The 16326-nt window shown below is 41.4% G+C and overlaps 1 protein-coding gene across 1 annotated transcript in view; it reads right to left on the minus strand.

Moving 5' to 3' along the window:
• Positions 1-251: 251 nt before the first annotated feature.
• LOC137095382 (protein phosphatase 1 regulatory subunit 37-like) overlaps positions 252-16326 on the minus strand; it is a 57800-nt gene continuing 41725 nt past the window's right edge. Inside the window, exons 7-13 of the mRNA XM_067461983.1 lie at positions 14327-14482; positions 12861-12973; positions 10723-10864; positions 10451-10617; positions 7482-8442; positions 5413-5503; positions 252-2972 (exon numbers count right to left, since the gene is read on the minus strand). Of these exons, the coding sequence (XP_067318084.1) occupies positions 5421-5503; positions 7482-8442; positions 10451-10617; positions 10723-10864; positions 12861-12973; positions 14327-14482 (1622 nt within the window). The 3' untranslated portion in view covers positions 252-2972; positions 5413-5420. The remainder of the gene's footprint in view (positions 2973-5412; positions 5504-7481; positions 8443-10450; positions 10618-10722; positions 10865-12860; positions 12974-14326; positions 14483-16326) is intronic.

Raw genomic sequence — 16326 nt, forward strand, 5'->3', positions numbered from 1 at the left:
CATGGAATATACATTTTTCTTATTTAAACTATAAATATTGCAAGATTATGGGGTTTTTTTTCTCAAAGTTGACACCCCACCCAAGTTATGCTCAGATTTTTGGCAAATTTTGACACACCAAGCTCAAAAGGTTGCCCATCACTGCTCTAGACCATGGCCATATAGCCCGAAAAAACCTACAACAACCCAATACTGGATATTCTTCCAACCCAGCCTAACCCTCCAAAAAGAGATGGGAAGAAGCCATGTAATGAATGCAGCTTTTCATTTAATAGAAGACAGTTTCTCAACAAAAATAAAACTCCACACACAACAGAAAGGAATGACAAACGTTAGCTCAAAAAAAAGGGGGAAAGGAAAAAAAAAGAACACAAAATCAAACTGGCGCCATCTTTTCTTTTCTGTAAATGTAGTGTTCACGCAGCAGAAACTCTTTGTATCAGTATGTGTGTATATATCTCAATTGGTTGTGTTATGTGTGTTTTTGTGTGTTGAAAGAGAGAATCATGGATAAGCAAGATGAAGGGCACACTGTTGTGTTCCTGCCTCTCCAGCCTGAAATCTCCATGCAGCGAAAAGTGCCCTCTCCAGCTCCCTGATAAAAGATTTTATTGCACTTAAGAAAAAAAATTAATAAAGTAAAAAGCTCTGAAATTCTACATCTACCCAACAGCCGACTCCCCCTACTTTTTTGTTGTTTTTTTTGGGGGGGGGGAGGGGAGGAGAGGCCTTTCCCTCTGTCCATGGAGGGAAAAAAGAGACTCCTCGTTCTTTATTCAATGACGGGATTAGTACCATAAATCTCCCGCTGAGATTTTGCTTTATATAGAGAGGGGCAATGAAGTCAGTCGCAGACTACAAGTTGGAGTATTGTGATGGGAGAAGAAACAAAGGGAGGAGACTGCAAAGGGATTTCAAGAGCTCAAAGAGCACCTGTGTTTCCTGTCATTTGTTTAGAATCAAAGGGGTGGTCCTTTCCTTGAAACCCCTTCAGCTAACACAGGCCTCACTCTTCTGCCCTAAGTCCCTCCCTGGTGAGATTTCACTCCCACACATTTTGGGGGGGAAATATTTTAGCCTCTGCTGCTGCTACCCGAGAGGTCATTTGGACCTAGGCTTTCCAAGCTTTCTGTAACAAACCTCTCTTATTGAGCCCAAATGTATCACAGAAGTGAAAGAGGGAAAGGAGAGACCTCGCAGGCAAGCTCCACCAACTATGCTCACAGTCCTTGGTATTTTGGCTTATCTCTTGAGGGCAAGAGCACGACACCCCAGGGAAGTGGGGCTGCTGCAAAAAGCCCTTCCCTGAGAAATTAAAAAAGGATCCACCCCACCCCTGTACGCCGCATACACTTTTTGGCAGAAGCTGCATCTTCCATCTTCCAAACACGGCTGATGGAGCCTACCTTGCAGTCACTAATCTTGGAGCCTCTCCCCATGAGGAACAAAATGGGGGTAGGGAGAGTTCATGTTTTAAACTGGGGACACAATGCTCCTTTCCCTCCCATCCTAACCCCTGCCCCAGATTCCCAAAGGAAGGACAACCAATTTTGGTAGTGAAAGATTTCAGCCTGGTTCCAGGACAGTTGTAATCTGTGGCCAAGTGAAGGGAGAGCCGGCTGCCTGTCGCTGAAGCTACATTCTCACTCACTGTTGCTACAGACATGGTGCAACATGGTGTTCGGATCAGAAACAGTGGGGAGACTCCCAGACCAGCAGCATCCTCATGTTTTTCATGTCGGTTTTATGGCAAAGGGGAGGGATGAAGACCCAAACAACCTTGGCCTCTCCTGCTACGACAGCTTTACCGTCAGTTTTACTGTATTTGCAAATGCCCCATATGCACTTTCTCCCCCATTGTCCAAACGTTAGTCATGGTATGGCTTTGCAGGGGGCGGGAGAGAGCTTTTCCTTGGAAGTGCAGGAACTTGCCTTGTTTTCCCCGCCCACTAAAAATGAAGAGAAGCCAAAGCGGCTTAAACGACAGCAGCTTGCCCGTTCATAGGCAAAAGTCACCCGTCAATGCAGAAGAAGGCTTCCCTACCCATTCCTCACTCCCGCTGCTGCCCTCTCTCTCCATGTCCCATCACCGGCCCCCCACTATGCCCACAGTTTCCCTCCCATTAATGTTATTCCTTTTTTTGCAAAGTAAAAACAGTTCTTTTTCCCCATGGAAAGAGGCAAGTGGCTCTCCAAAAACGTGGACGAAGGCCCCGTCAGTCTGAAAGGATTGCCGTTCAAAGGTAAAACTGTTCCCATTCCATTATAAATAGACACCAAATCAAAGACGAACAAACAAGGAGGTGCCACTAAGAAGGAGGGAAACTTGGGGGAGGGAATGAAAATGAAAATAAATAGTAGTCTGTGCTGTGGGCCGGCAGCCTCAGTAGTCTTTGCCTGGTTGAGAGATCTCTCTCCACGAGGTGGGCTGCGAACGCAATAATGCTTTATCGTCTTGATCCAGGAAAGTTGCCCTTCTCTCTTAGTGTTTGTGGGAAACGGTTGCACGTCTAATGCAGAGACAGCTGAAACACAGGCCCGGTCCACATCTTGGGTTTCCTCTCCTTTTAAGCTGGAAAGAGGATTCCAGCCTGTCAAACCAAAGTCTGGAAGTCTCCTCGTGGCTACCTTTGGAAGAGTCATCCCAGCAATAAAAAAACATGCCACAAGTGCTCCAGCTTGCGTTTTGGAGCGAGAAACCCAAAGCAGGTGAAGTGTCAAGAGTCTGTAGGACAATTCTTCTCAATCCTTTCGAATCCTGATCAGCTGGGCTGTACAGCCTCTCTTCTCAGTGGGAAGACATCAAGAATGTGAAGGTGAGGGAGGGAATGAAGTCTGGAAAGTGGGTTGCATTGCCTCTGTGTTGCAGAGTCAGTTTTTTTTTTATCCTCAGAGTCACATGGTGCAGGGAGGGAATAAAGCTAGACAGTCACTTCCCAAACCGAACCTATTTGACACAGAAGGGCCCAGAACTGGAAGAAAAGGAGAAAAGGGGAAAAAAGAGTTATTATTATTATTATTATTATTATTATTATTATTATTGTTTACAGTATTTATATTCCGCTCTTCTCACCCCACAGGGGACTCAGGGCGGATCACAATGTACACATATATGGCAAACATTCAATGCCAAAGACACACAACAGATATAGACAGACAGACAGAGGCTATTTAACTTTTTCTGGTCACCAGGGGAGGTGTCACTTTCATCGTCCATCTGCGACACTGATGAAGTACTTCCGCATTCCCCACATGCTTTTGCTGGAGTGCTTTGCTGGAGTCTTTTATATGGCCTTGTAAATTTTGTTAAATTAGCCTCCCCACACATAGGTGGTACCTAATTTTCCTACTTGACAGATGCAACTGTCTTTCGGGTTGCAAAGGTCGAAAACAAGCTACACAATTGGTCGGAAGCTCACTCCGACCTGGGCTGGCTTCGAACTCATGACCTTGTGGTCAGAAGTTATCTTAATGCAACTGACACTCAGACAGCTGCGCCACAGTCCCGGTGCAGAGGATCACAGCCACCAAATTGGCAAGTCATCTGCTTTGCAGCAATATATGTTTGCACAATACCTATATACAGTGGAGTCTGGCTTATCCAACATAAACAGTCCAGCAAAACAATGGATATGCAAGAAGGTTAGATAACAAAGAGGGATTAAGGAAAAGCCTATTAAATGTCAAATTACACTATGGTTTTTACAAATTAAGCACCAAAACAGGTTTTACAACAAATCGTCAGAAAAAGCAGTTCAATACATGGCAACATTTTGTAGTAATTAATGTAGTTACGAATTTAGCACCAAAACATCGCAATGTATTGAAACAGCTGTGGCTCCGGATGGGAGGTAGACTGCATTGGATAATACAGAACATTGGATGAGCAAAGGTTGGATAAGCGAAATTCTACTGTATGTGTATGTTGCCCCAAGTATAGAGCTATTTGCATTTATAATCTACTCGCTTTGAAAATATATCCCAAACTACACATTTTTCATTTATTGTTTATTTACTACTTATATACAGTAGTCTTGGTTATCCAACATAAATGGGCCAGCAGAATGTCAGATAAACAAAAATGTCAGTTAATATGGAGTCTCCAGGTGTTACCCGCCCAATGCTAGGCACCTATAATACTAACAACAGGGTCTCAAAGGGTTAAGGCAAGGCAACACCTCGGGGCCAGAAGGAAGTGCCTGGATGAAAATCACAGAAGGAAGGGAAGAGGGTGTTTCTACTTCCTGTCCTGCCTCTTTTCCCCCTTTCTTCCCTCCTCCTCCTTGTCTAGCCTTTTTCACTTATTGGGAATGGAGAGAGACTTGGGGAGTGCTCCTTTAATTGGAGAACGAGAAGGAGCCGGAGGAAAAGGAGAGCATCGGATAAGAGCGTTGGATCAGACGGGATGTCGGATAAGCGAAGGTCAGATAAGCGAGACTCTACTGTACCACTTTTCCCACCCCGTGGGGGACTCAAAGCGGTTTACAACAAATAATGACAAAATTCAATGCCCCACATCCATAAAAACCAAATCATAAATCTACACAAAACATATAACTATGCATAAATTCAATACGACAACCTTCCCAACACACTCCCAAATGTGGTAAGATCCGTTCCCTCCCTCCTGGCTTTTAGGAAAAAATTAAAATCATGGTTTTGGGACCAGGCCTTCGGGCAGTAGAAGTAAATGAATGCAGCATTTCGGAAAGACTATGACTAGAACGGCAACTCGATGGATGAGACTGTTTTATTGTTTTAATGATTGTTTTATTGCTTATGGGTGTATTGTTTTAAATTTGATTTATGTTTAATTGTAGTGTATAATTGCAATTATTTGTACTGACATTGAATTTCTGCCATTACTTGTGTGTTAACCGCTTTGAGTCCCCCTAGGGGTGAGAAAAGCGGTATACAAATACTGTAAATAAATAAATAAACCCTAAGATAAAACAACATTTAGACATGAAAACATAAAAATTAAAAACCACCTAATATAAACATTAGAATCACATGATCCAAATTCGTATTCTTATTATCACCATCCCTTGCTTCTGACATGCCAAATGAAAATATCCCTCCTTGACTCAAGCATCAGCATTTCTCAGCTTTTCCACATGGGAACCAATATTTTTTGACAATGTTGAGACCTGGAGACTTGACTTTCAGAAAATAAGGCATGTGCACATTCCAAAGTCAGATTCTGAACTTTCAGCCTAAAGCCTATCTATGACAAAGTAAATGCCCAGTGAACCCAATGAGGCTGCCTCACACTTTTAGAAAGCGTCTTTCAGATCAGGCCTTCTTCAGTGAAGTTACTTCAACAATCAACTGCCTGTGCTGTAATGGGTTGAGTCAACCTTTTGTATCCTCCTTTGAGAAGACAGGATTCTCCCTTTGTAAATGCCTTACCTAAAGTGTCACATTGGTTCCTGTCCCATTTCTAGGCTCGCTTCCAAGAGTAATTCCTCCAGCTCCTTCTCGTTCTTGGAACAGTTCAGCTCTGGAAAAAAGGCAGAGGGAAGAATCTGAGAGTCAGTCATGTCTTGAGAGTGTGAAAATCCTATGGTAGGCAATCTGGTGTCCAGAGGATGGTGATACCCAATTTTCTCTGACCATTGGCCATGCTGGCTGGGTCTTATGTGAGTTGTGGTCCAAAGATTATTGGGAGAACTAGACTTACCTCCAGCACTGACACTAAATTGTCTTTTCTTGCTATACATAAATCTTGAGACATCTACATCGAACTTGTGTGTTTAGTTTGATTCACATGGGAAACTCCACATATAATTCAGCCATTCCAATCAGCCACCCCAGATTTGGCCGTCCCTGTGCCCAAAATACATGTGATGGGATTGTGGGGCCACTTCCCTCTTTGCTTTCTCTCATACATTGTTGGGTGTACACCTCCAAGTTATTTCTGAGTTATGGTAATCCTAAGGTAAGGGTTTTCTTTCTTTCTTTCTTTCTTTCTGTTTTTGCAGTATTTGTTCAGAAGGGGTTGGTCTTTGTCTTCCTCTGGGGCCGAAAAAGTGTGTTTCCACAGATGAGTGGCAATATAATATAATATATTGTATATTCATATAATATTTATAATATTATAATGTAATATAATACTAATAATAATAATACATTATAATTATATATATTACATGAAATATTACTAATAATATTACAATATAATGGTATAGTACAATATAGTAATATATACTGTAATACTGATATTGTGCTATGCTAATAATATAATATATTGTATGTATATATATCTTGTAAGCCGCTCTGAGTCCCCTTCGGGGTGACAAGGGCAGCATATAAATGCTGTAAATAAATAAATAAATAAATTCAAAACCAGAGTCCTAACTCACCACTTTTACTACTACACTACGGTGTGCGTGTCTCTCTCTAAAGCACAAGCACACATTCATATGCATTATAGATGTATAAATTACATCAGGGATTCTTAATCAGGGTTACCTGGAACTCTAGGGTTCCACAAAGGATTACAAGGGGTTTTTATGAGAGTTCATGGCAGATGTGGATTTACTGAGCTATAGAAATAATTTGTATTTTCTTTTTTAAAAAAACCTATTTCAAGAGTTCTTCCAGAACAGTGATGACCAAATTCTGTGTTTTGGATTCCTTCCAGCTGTTGTGGACAACTATCAGGGATTCTGTGAGCTAGAGCCCAAAACACCAGGATGACTAGTTTGGGAAATATTCCTCTAGAGCAGGTGTACACAATTTGGCAGTTGCAAAGGGCCTCTATACACACACACACACAACGCACACACAAACACATACTTCGACAGGCCACTCATCCCTTCCTCCACGTTTAATTGTGATTGCCTGGAACTCATCACGTGACCAGAAGTTTGCCTTGTCCCTTCTCTGACTCCCCAAGGCTGGCAAAGTCTAGACATAAAGTCATCTCAATTTCTGAGCCAAAGAGTCAGCGTTGTGCATAGACACCTCCAAGGTCATGTGGCCAGAATAACTGCATGAAGCACCATTACCTTCCCACAGAAGCATTACTTATTCATCTACTCACATTTGCATGTTTTCAAACTGCTAGATTGGCAGAAGCTGGACCTAACAGCAGGAGCTCACCCCACTCCCTGAATTCTAACCACCAACCTTTCAGTCAGCAAGTTCAGCAACACAGTGGTTTAACCCCCTGTGCCACCAGGGGGACCATGTATATGTGTGTGTAAAACATATATTTATTTATTTATTTCTCAGCCCTCAGGTGTGTTTGTGTGTGTGTGTATATACTCCGCTCTGAGTCCCCTTCGGGGTGAGAAGGCCGGGAATATAAATGTTTTAAATATATATATATATATACACACATACACACACACACACACACATATATATATGAGAATGAATGATTACTTAAGCAACATGTATATGTGTGTATCTTATCTTACACACATTATAGATAACCCCCTCTCTTCTAATACAAAGCTTTCATATCCTCTTACCATGTTCTATCGCACAACTGGCAATTTTCCCCTCACGCCCTAAGGATGTGTCTGGTAGTGCATGGAGAAACTCTGTCTTTAGTCCATTGGGCAACAGAGTGTGATGAGACGTCCTCTCACATGGCCCAGAGTCCATCTTTTCCAACCCTGAATCAGAGCTTGGGGTAGAAGGAGATGTTTCAGAGTTGGCCCTCAACTCAGACACAGGCCCACTGCTTTGCCCATCTGAGTTTTCAGTTTTTGTGGGCTGAGATTGGGCTGGGGGCTTATTCTGCTTTGGGGGAACTCCCTGGAGAGTGACAGAGTTCTCTGGCCGTGCGTTGGTCTCGTCCTTTTTCTCAGGCAGGCTCTCTACACGCGTCACAACGAAGATTTTATGGCCTCGCCCAGGACTAGAGACTGCTATTCGCCTCTCATTGCCAGGAGGAGTGGCTGGCGATGGAGGCACGTTTCCCACAACCCCCCTAGATTCACATTTGATTTCCCCAGGAACATTCAAGGGGGTAACTGTGTTTTCAGAGCTATGAGCCTCCTTAGTCTTTTCGGGCAAAGGTAGCTTGGGCGACTCATCAATATGATTTAGACTGCTGTGCTTCTGAGAACGAGAAAGATCCTTAATCTCTAGTCTGTCCTCCTCCTCTTCCTCGGTGTCTGAATCTGAATCAGATGACTTGTCGTTATTTACAGTGACTTTCTCCTCTGCTGCCCCATTCTCTTGGGATGTTAATGTTTCCCCAACGTCCTCCCCTTCTTCTGGGGTGGATGCCAGGTTCCCATTCTGCCCCTCATCTTCCACCGGTCCTTCTTCCAAGGGCGCTGTCACCGTGATTTCGGGCATGGAAGCAGACTGCTGGAGTTTTTGCTCCTTCTCTTCCTTCTCTTTGGCTAGAACAAAGTTGCGCTTGCAGCCATTTTGGATCTCCGTCAGGAGGGCTTTCTGTGTCTCAATAAAGCTCTTCACCTGCAGAAGAGACCAAGATAAGAGGATGAATCATACAAGGGAGCATAGCTGGAGAAAGAGAAAAAGAGGTGCCCAGTTCATTGAAAGGGAGCTTATTCTGTCCCCGAATCTGGGTTTGGTTGCTGGGTCGAAAATATAACACACGTACCCATACCTATACACACACAGCCATTAAAATATACCTCACTGGAGAAAAAAGTTGCTTCCTGGAAGCTTTTCCTTACAAAGAACTTGGCCTCATTTGCTCCCTGGAAAATGTACATCAGAAAGGCAGCACAGTGACCAGCTAGCTGCTTCGTTACAGCCAATACCGCATCAAGGAGCCAACCTTTTGTGAAGGAAACCTGAGACTACAGGTATCAAGTGATTTGGACAAAGCCTTCTGCACCTTGGATGGAATAGAATTACTGCCTTGCAATATAGGAAAGATTTTAAAAAGCACCTTTTCAAGTGAGCACAACCAAACAACAATACTCCACTAAAGCTGAATTATGCTATCACCAAGGTTGAATCTACCAATCTAACCTACCTCTTGAACACATACGTTTTTGTTTAAGGAAAAATTGCAGTGGTAGGAAAGAAAAACAAGAAGATATTAAACAATTCTGAGAACACATTGATAGTTCCAATTATGCTTTCTGCAAAATGAACTTGGGAAAACTATTATTTATTAACTATATTTATATATTTCAAGGAACATGAAAGGCCCTGCAGACTACTTCAACCAGAGAAGTCAGCCATAGCAGAGCACACAGAAATGCTGGACCACTCTCACAACCACCATGTCAGGCTGCACAGTGAAGCCATTGAAATCCACAAGCATGTGGACAACTGCAACAGAAAGGAGGAAACCATGAAAATGAACAAAATCTGGCTACTAGTACTAAAAAACTCTAAAATTAGAACAGCAAAACAACAGAGAGGAAACAAACAAGGACATCTAATCACCTCTCAACAAAGGTTTGCTCCAGGCACTGTCAGGCCATTAAATGCTAATCAAGGTGGTCAGTTGAAACATTCACACCTAGCTCCAGCAGACAAGAGTCCTTTGTCCCACCCTGGTCGTTCCACAGATATATAAACCCTTTTTCCTAGTTCCAACAGACCTCACTACCTCTGAGGATGCTTGCCATAGATGCAGGCGAAATGTCAGGAGAGAATGCCTCTAGACCATGGCCATATAGCTCGAAAAACTTACAACAACCAACTATATTTATAAACCGCCTTTCTCAGCCCGAAGGCGACTTAGGGCGGTTTACAAATGGCACAATTCGATGCCTACAAAACAAAGAACAATTAAAACATTTAGCATGGGAGATGCTATTAAAAGATGACATCTCCCAGTAGTTTCATGTAGATGTTGAAAAGCATGGGAGATAGAATGGAACCTTGCTGGACCCACAGGTGATCTCTCAATGTAGGTGAACTACAACTCCAAAACCAAAGGACACTGTCCACCAAACCCTTCCAGTATTTTCTGTTGGTCATGGGAGAACTGTGTGCCAAGTTTGGTTCAATTCCATCATTGGTGGGGTTCAGAATGCTCTATGATTGTAGGTGAACTATAAATCCCAGCAACTACATTTCTCAAATGACAACATCATTTTTTTTAGTGAAGGACATACATTGGGTTGTTAGGTGTCTTGTGTCCAAATTTGGTGTCAATTCGTCCAGTGGTTTTTGCATTCTGTTAATCCCACAAACGAACATTACATTTTTATTTATATAGATTACATGTAATATTACTAATAATATTACAATATAGTGGTACGGTGCAATATAGCAATGTTTAATGATGATATTGTACTATGCCAATAATATAATATATTGTATGTAATATATACCTTGTAAGCCGGGGTGAGAATTACGGTATATAAATGTTGTAAATAAATAAATAAATAAATTTCTGTTGCACGGCCAAAGCTTCTAAGTATCCTTCCTTTAGTCTGCAGTACAAGCACAAGATGGAAGATTCATTCCACACAAGCAGGCCAAAACAGGGACATACCGATTCCTTCTTGGGCTCCCTGTCGAGGTCCAACCGGAGCAAGGAGTGGTTGACCTTCAGGGCCAAAGACAAGGCCATGAGTCCCCCTGTCTTGATCTCATTCTCCCGCAGGTCCAGCCGAAGCAGGCGAGGGCTCTCCGCAATGAATTCTGCTACCGCCACGGCTCCTGAACAACAAAGGACACTCAATGAACTCTAAACCCACAGAGAGTTTGCTTGCAGGGGTATCCATGCCACTGGGAAATGGGGTGGCTTAGGGAAGAATGGCTTACCCTCACAGGTCAGCTTCGTTGAAGCCAGACCCAGCCTGAGCACCGAGCGGTTGCCGATGAGCCCATTCTTCAGGTTGCGGACACCTTCGTTGCCAATGGGGTTGTGCCCCAGGTTGAGGGTCTCAAGGCTCTGGGTATGAGGCTGAGAATACAAACAGGGAATGCTGTGGGTTACTGTGTTCACAGTTCAAACATTGCTCAAGAGATTAAAAGTTTATATTTGCTGACAGAAGGAAAACGTTACATTAATAGAGAAACCGATAAAAGAGAAGCTGGAAATCCACTTTTAAAACTAATTTATGTTTATATACTCGAGTATAAGCCTAGTTTTTCAGCCCCTTTTTTAGGCTGAAAAAGCCCCCCTCGGCTTATAATCGAGCCAAGGTTATTTATTATTTTACTCTGTTATTAGTATTATTTTTATTATATTTATTTTATTACTCTATTTATTATTATTTTATTACATTTATTATTTTACTCTACTATTATGGATGTTATTACATTTACATTGTTTTACTCTATTATTTTTATTACATTTATTATTTTACACTATATATCAATGTTGTTATTACATTTCTTATTTTGCTCTCTTTATTATGATTGGAAGGATATGTAAGCACATTTACATTGAAGGAGGCTAGAATAATGGTTTTATCAGAGTTGGACAGTCTTAAATTACAGTTTTATGTAAATACTAGAGGTCCGCTGTCACGCATTACTGTGGCTCGGTCTGGTGATCTCGAAAATAAAATAATGAGAAAGTGTTGGTTTCTAATATATGTAATTTCTTTCTGCTTGTGGGTAAACAGTATTTCTTGCTGTTTCTTTGCCAGTGTTGATGTGGAGATTGTCTGGTTTGCCTACTCTGGAACATGCAACATATCAATGTACTTCTTTAGGGGTCCCTTTCAAATCTTTGATACTGCATCTGTCATATATGTATATATGTGTGTGTGGGAATGGCTGGATGGACTTTTGTCAGGAGGGCTTTAATTATGTTTTCTTGCCCTGGTGAAGGGAGTTGGACTGGATGGCCTTAAGGCAGCATTTCTCAACCTGGGAAGTCTAGACCCAGGGGGGGAGGGGGGAAGTCACCAGGGCGGTGTCAGAAGGGTCACTAAAGACCACCAGAAAACACAGTATTTTCTGTTGGTCATGGGGGTTCTGTGTGGGATGTTTGGCCCAATTCCATCGTTGGTGAGGTTCGGAATGCTCTTTGATTGTAGGTAAACTATACATCCTAATAACTACAACTTCCAAATGTCAAGGTCTATTTCCCCAACACTCCATCTATGTTCACATTTGGGCATATTGAGTATTTCTGTCAAGTTTGGTCCAGATCCATCATTGTTTGAGTCCACAGTGTTCTCTGAATGGAGGTGAACTACAATTCCAAAATTCAAGGTCAATGCCCACCAAATACTTCTAGTATTTTCTGTTAGTCATGGGAGTTCTGTGTGCCAAGTTTGGTTCAATTCCATTGTTGGTGGAGTTCAGAATGCTCTTTGATTATGGGTGAACTATAAATCCCAGCAACTACAACTCCCAAATGACAAAATCATAATTTTTGAGTGATGGTCACTCCTTGTGTTGTGAGACATTTTGTTGCCAAATTTGGTGTGATTTCGTTCATTGGTTGTTTTTAATGTACTCATTATGCTAAGAGCATTTAGATATATATACAGATTAAAAAACATTGAACCACCTGAGGCCTCAATTAATGTAATTTTATTGGTATCTCTTTTTATTTTTAAATTGACCAGTAGAGGCTGCATTTCCCACTCTCGGTTTATACTCGAGTCAATATGTTTTCCCATTTTTTGTGGTAAAATTAGGTGCCTCTGCTTATATTCAGGTCGGCTTATATCTGAGTATATACGGTAATTACTTTAGTCAGGGGAAGGTAGTTTTCCACAGACAGGGTACCAGAACAGAGGGTGCTTTGATTCCAAAGGTCTCAAGTTCAATCTCAGGCATTTCCAGTTAAAAGGGCCAAAGGTCCATGACGATCTCCTCTTGATACCCTGGGGATTCGATGATTTAAACATCCGAAAGGCCTGACTCAGTGTAAGCAGGTGGCTATGTTTTGTTAACAAAGGCTATCACAGCATCTGGTTTTCGGTCAGCGGATGACTCACCAGTGTCATTCCCATGTAGGCCATGCCAGTGTGAGTCAGCTGGTTGTTCCACAGCACCAGCGTGACAAGGCCTTTCCGCTGCTCTTTCAGCCCCTCGCAGATGTACGCCAATCCTGGGAACCAAACAACAAAACAGCTGAGCAGAGACAGAGGAGATACCAGTGCAGATGTTCAAATACTTTACAGACACAGGCACTAAAATTTCAACAGACAGGTTTAATATAAACCTAGCTGTCCCCTGCCACGCATTGCTGTGGCCCAGTCTGTGTATATGTGTTTTGTGTGTGTATGTATGTGTGTATATGAGTATACTGTAAATACTAGAGTATAAGCCTAGTTTTTCAGCCCTTTTTTTAGGCTGAAAAAGTCCCCCTCGGCTTATACTCAAGTCAAAGTTATTTATTATTTTATTCTGTTATTATTATTACTATTATTATTATTCATTTCATTAATTATTTTATTCTATTTATTATTATTACATTTATCATTTTACTCTATTATTACACATTTATTATTTTACTGTATAATTGTTGTTATTGCTACATTCATTATTTTACTCTTTTTATTATTGCTATTATTACGTTTGTTATGTTACTCTCTTTATTATAATTGGAAGGATACGTAAGCACATTTACATTGAATAATAATAATTTAATCACAGTTGGACAGTCTTATCTTAAATTACCATGTTTTGTAAATATTCAAAAATATATAATCTGATTCCTCAATTAATGTAATTTAATTGGTATCTATTTTTATTCTGCAATTTACCAATAGCTGCTGCATTTCCCACCCTCGGCTTATACTCGAGTCAATCTGTTTTCTCAGTTTTTTTGTGGTAAAATTAGGTGCCTCGGTTTATATTCAGGTTGGCTTATACTCGAGTATATATGTGCATAAGTTGTAATGTATTTTTTTTTAATTTTTTCGCTTTTAAAGTCACTTTCGCTGTGTTTTTCAGTGTTTTTATGAGTGACGGTCACTTATTGGCCTGATAGGTGTCTTGTGTCCAAATTTGGTTTCTATTCATCCAGTGGTTTTTGAGTTATGTTAATCCCACAAAAAAAATTACATTTTTATTTATATAGATTTAACAAGTTCATCAATTAATTAACAAACAATTCTATTCTTCCAGATTACAATAATTTCTTGTAATCCGGAATAAAATAAAATAGGATAATAACTGAAACTCATGCATATTGACATGAGAATCAGCTGTCAGTTACATACTGAATATGACTTCAATAGTTTCAAGAATAGACCACTGAGCAAATTGTTAGAGCTCAAAAAATACCTGAAGAATTTCTTTAAATTACTTTCATTTTATTTCAGTTCCAAAATACCGTAGTTTTGTTTCAGAGTGACATCCCATTATATTTCACAAGGTAGCAACAACTAAATGTAACACACAAAAAGCAGCTTCCTTTGTATAAATGTGTTCAAGTCACAGGATTTGATCATCTCACCTGAGTCCAGAATGTGGTTGTTCCTCAGGTCCAGGATCTGAATGTAACAGTTGAATTTTAAGAGGTTGCCAAGCTGCGCTGAGTCCTGAAGGCTGTTCAGCTTATTGTCAGCCAGGTAAAGCTCCCGTAAGTTCATGTTCATTTTCAGGGCCGTCGCTTAAAAAGAAAGAAATTTGCAAAGATAAGCATAGAATCAGAGTTGGAAGAGACCTCATAGGCTATCCACTACAAACCCCTTGCCACGTAGCAGGAAAATCACATTCAAAGCATCCTGACAGATGGCCATCCATCGAGTCACTGTTTGAAAGCCTCCAAAAAAGGAGCCTCCACCACATTCCGGGGCAGGGAGTTCCACTGCTGAATAGCTCTCACAGTTGGAAGTTCTTCCTAATGTTCAGATGGAATCTCCTTTCTTGTACTTTGAAGCCATTGTTCCGTGTCCTAGTCTCCAGGGCAGCAGAAAACAAGCTTGCTCCCTCCTCCCTATGACTTCCTCTCACATATTTATACATGGCCCTCATCATGTCTCCTCTCAGCCTTCTCTTCTTCAAGCTAAACCTGCCCAGCTCTTTAAGCCACTCCTCATAGGGCTTGTTCTCCAGACCCTTAATAATTTTAGTCGCCCTCCTCTGCATACATTTCAGCATAGAGTCAACATCTCCCTTCAATTGGACACACGTGTGATTCCAGGTGTGGTCTACAAGACAGAATAGAGGAGTAGCATGACTTCCCTGATTCTAGACACTATATTCCTATAAGGAACCACAAAATCAATTTGAAATATGTACTTCACCTCTCTGGAGGCCAGCCATCTGCCTTTCCAATTTGTGAGTGACTCTGTCTAAACAGAAAAGCTTGGAAACGTTCTTGGGTTTTGATTTTGCTTGTTTCACTTTGTTTTGGAACACAATTCCTACCTACACAGCTCATTTGACAGTGGAGGCAAGCAAGCAAGGATAGAGAAACTGCTTCCATATTTTGGCCGTACCTTAAATTGGTCCACCAGATAAATGATTTAGCTCTATTGAGCATTGGCCTAGATTTCTCAACAAGCTAAACAATGAAAGCTGTCTTCTTTTTTTTCCTCTTCCTGGGCACTATATTTATTGCATACAGAGGGAGGGAAGCCAATCCCACTGAAGAAGCATCGCCAGGAGGAAGAAAAAGAATATGCTCCTTCCAAAATGTCCATTTTATTTCTCTCGCCATCTCTTCATTCCCAGCAGAAACAAGCGATGGTAGGGATAATAATCGAAAGATGACTGATGCTCCACAAAAATGACAGCCATGACTAGAGGAAGTGGACTGAGAAAAAACTGTTTGACCCTAAATCAAGATAGGCAAAATGTAGCTAATGGGTCACACATAGCTCCTAAGGCTGCGTTTCTCAACCTAGGGTTAGGGACCCCGGGGGGGGGGGGGGTTGCAAAGTTGGTGTCAGAGGGGTCACCAAAGACAATCAGAAAATAAATTATTTTCTGTTGGTCATGGGGGTTCTGTGTGGGAAGTCTGGCCCAATTCTATTGTTGGAGGGGTTCAGAATGCTCTTTGATTGCAGGTGAACTATACATCCCGGCAACCACAACTTCCAAATGTCAATGTCTACTTTCCCCAAACTCCACCAGTGTTTACATTTGAGCATTATGAGTATTTGTGCCAAGTTTGGTCCGAATCCATGATTCTTTGAGAGTCCACAGTGCTTTCTGATGTAGGTAAACTACAACTCCCAAACTCAAGGTCAGTGCCCACCCAACACTTCCAATATTTTCTGTAGGTCATGGGAGTTCTGTGTGCCAAGTTTGGTTCAATGCCATCGTTGGTGGAGTTCAGAATGCTCTTTGATTGTAGGTTAACTATAAATCCCAGCAACTACAACTCCCAAATGACATGATCATCAACCCCAAAACGACAAAACAAATCCCTCCAACTCCACCAGTATTCAAATTTGGGCATATCGGGTATTTGTGACAAATGTCGTCCAGTGATTGAAAATACATCCT

The sequence above is a fragment of the Anolis sagrei genome, chromosome Y (assembly GCF_037176765.1).
Source record: "Anolis sagrei isolate rAnoSag1 chromosome Y, rAnoSag1.mat, whole genome shotgun sequence".
Classification (NCBI taxonomy): domain Eukaryota; kingdom Metazoa; phylum Chordata; class Lepidosauria; order Squamata; family Dactyloidae; genus Anolis; species Anolis sagrei.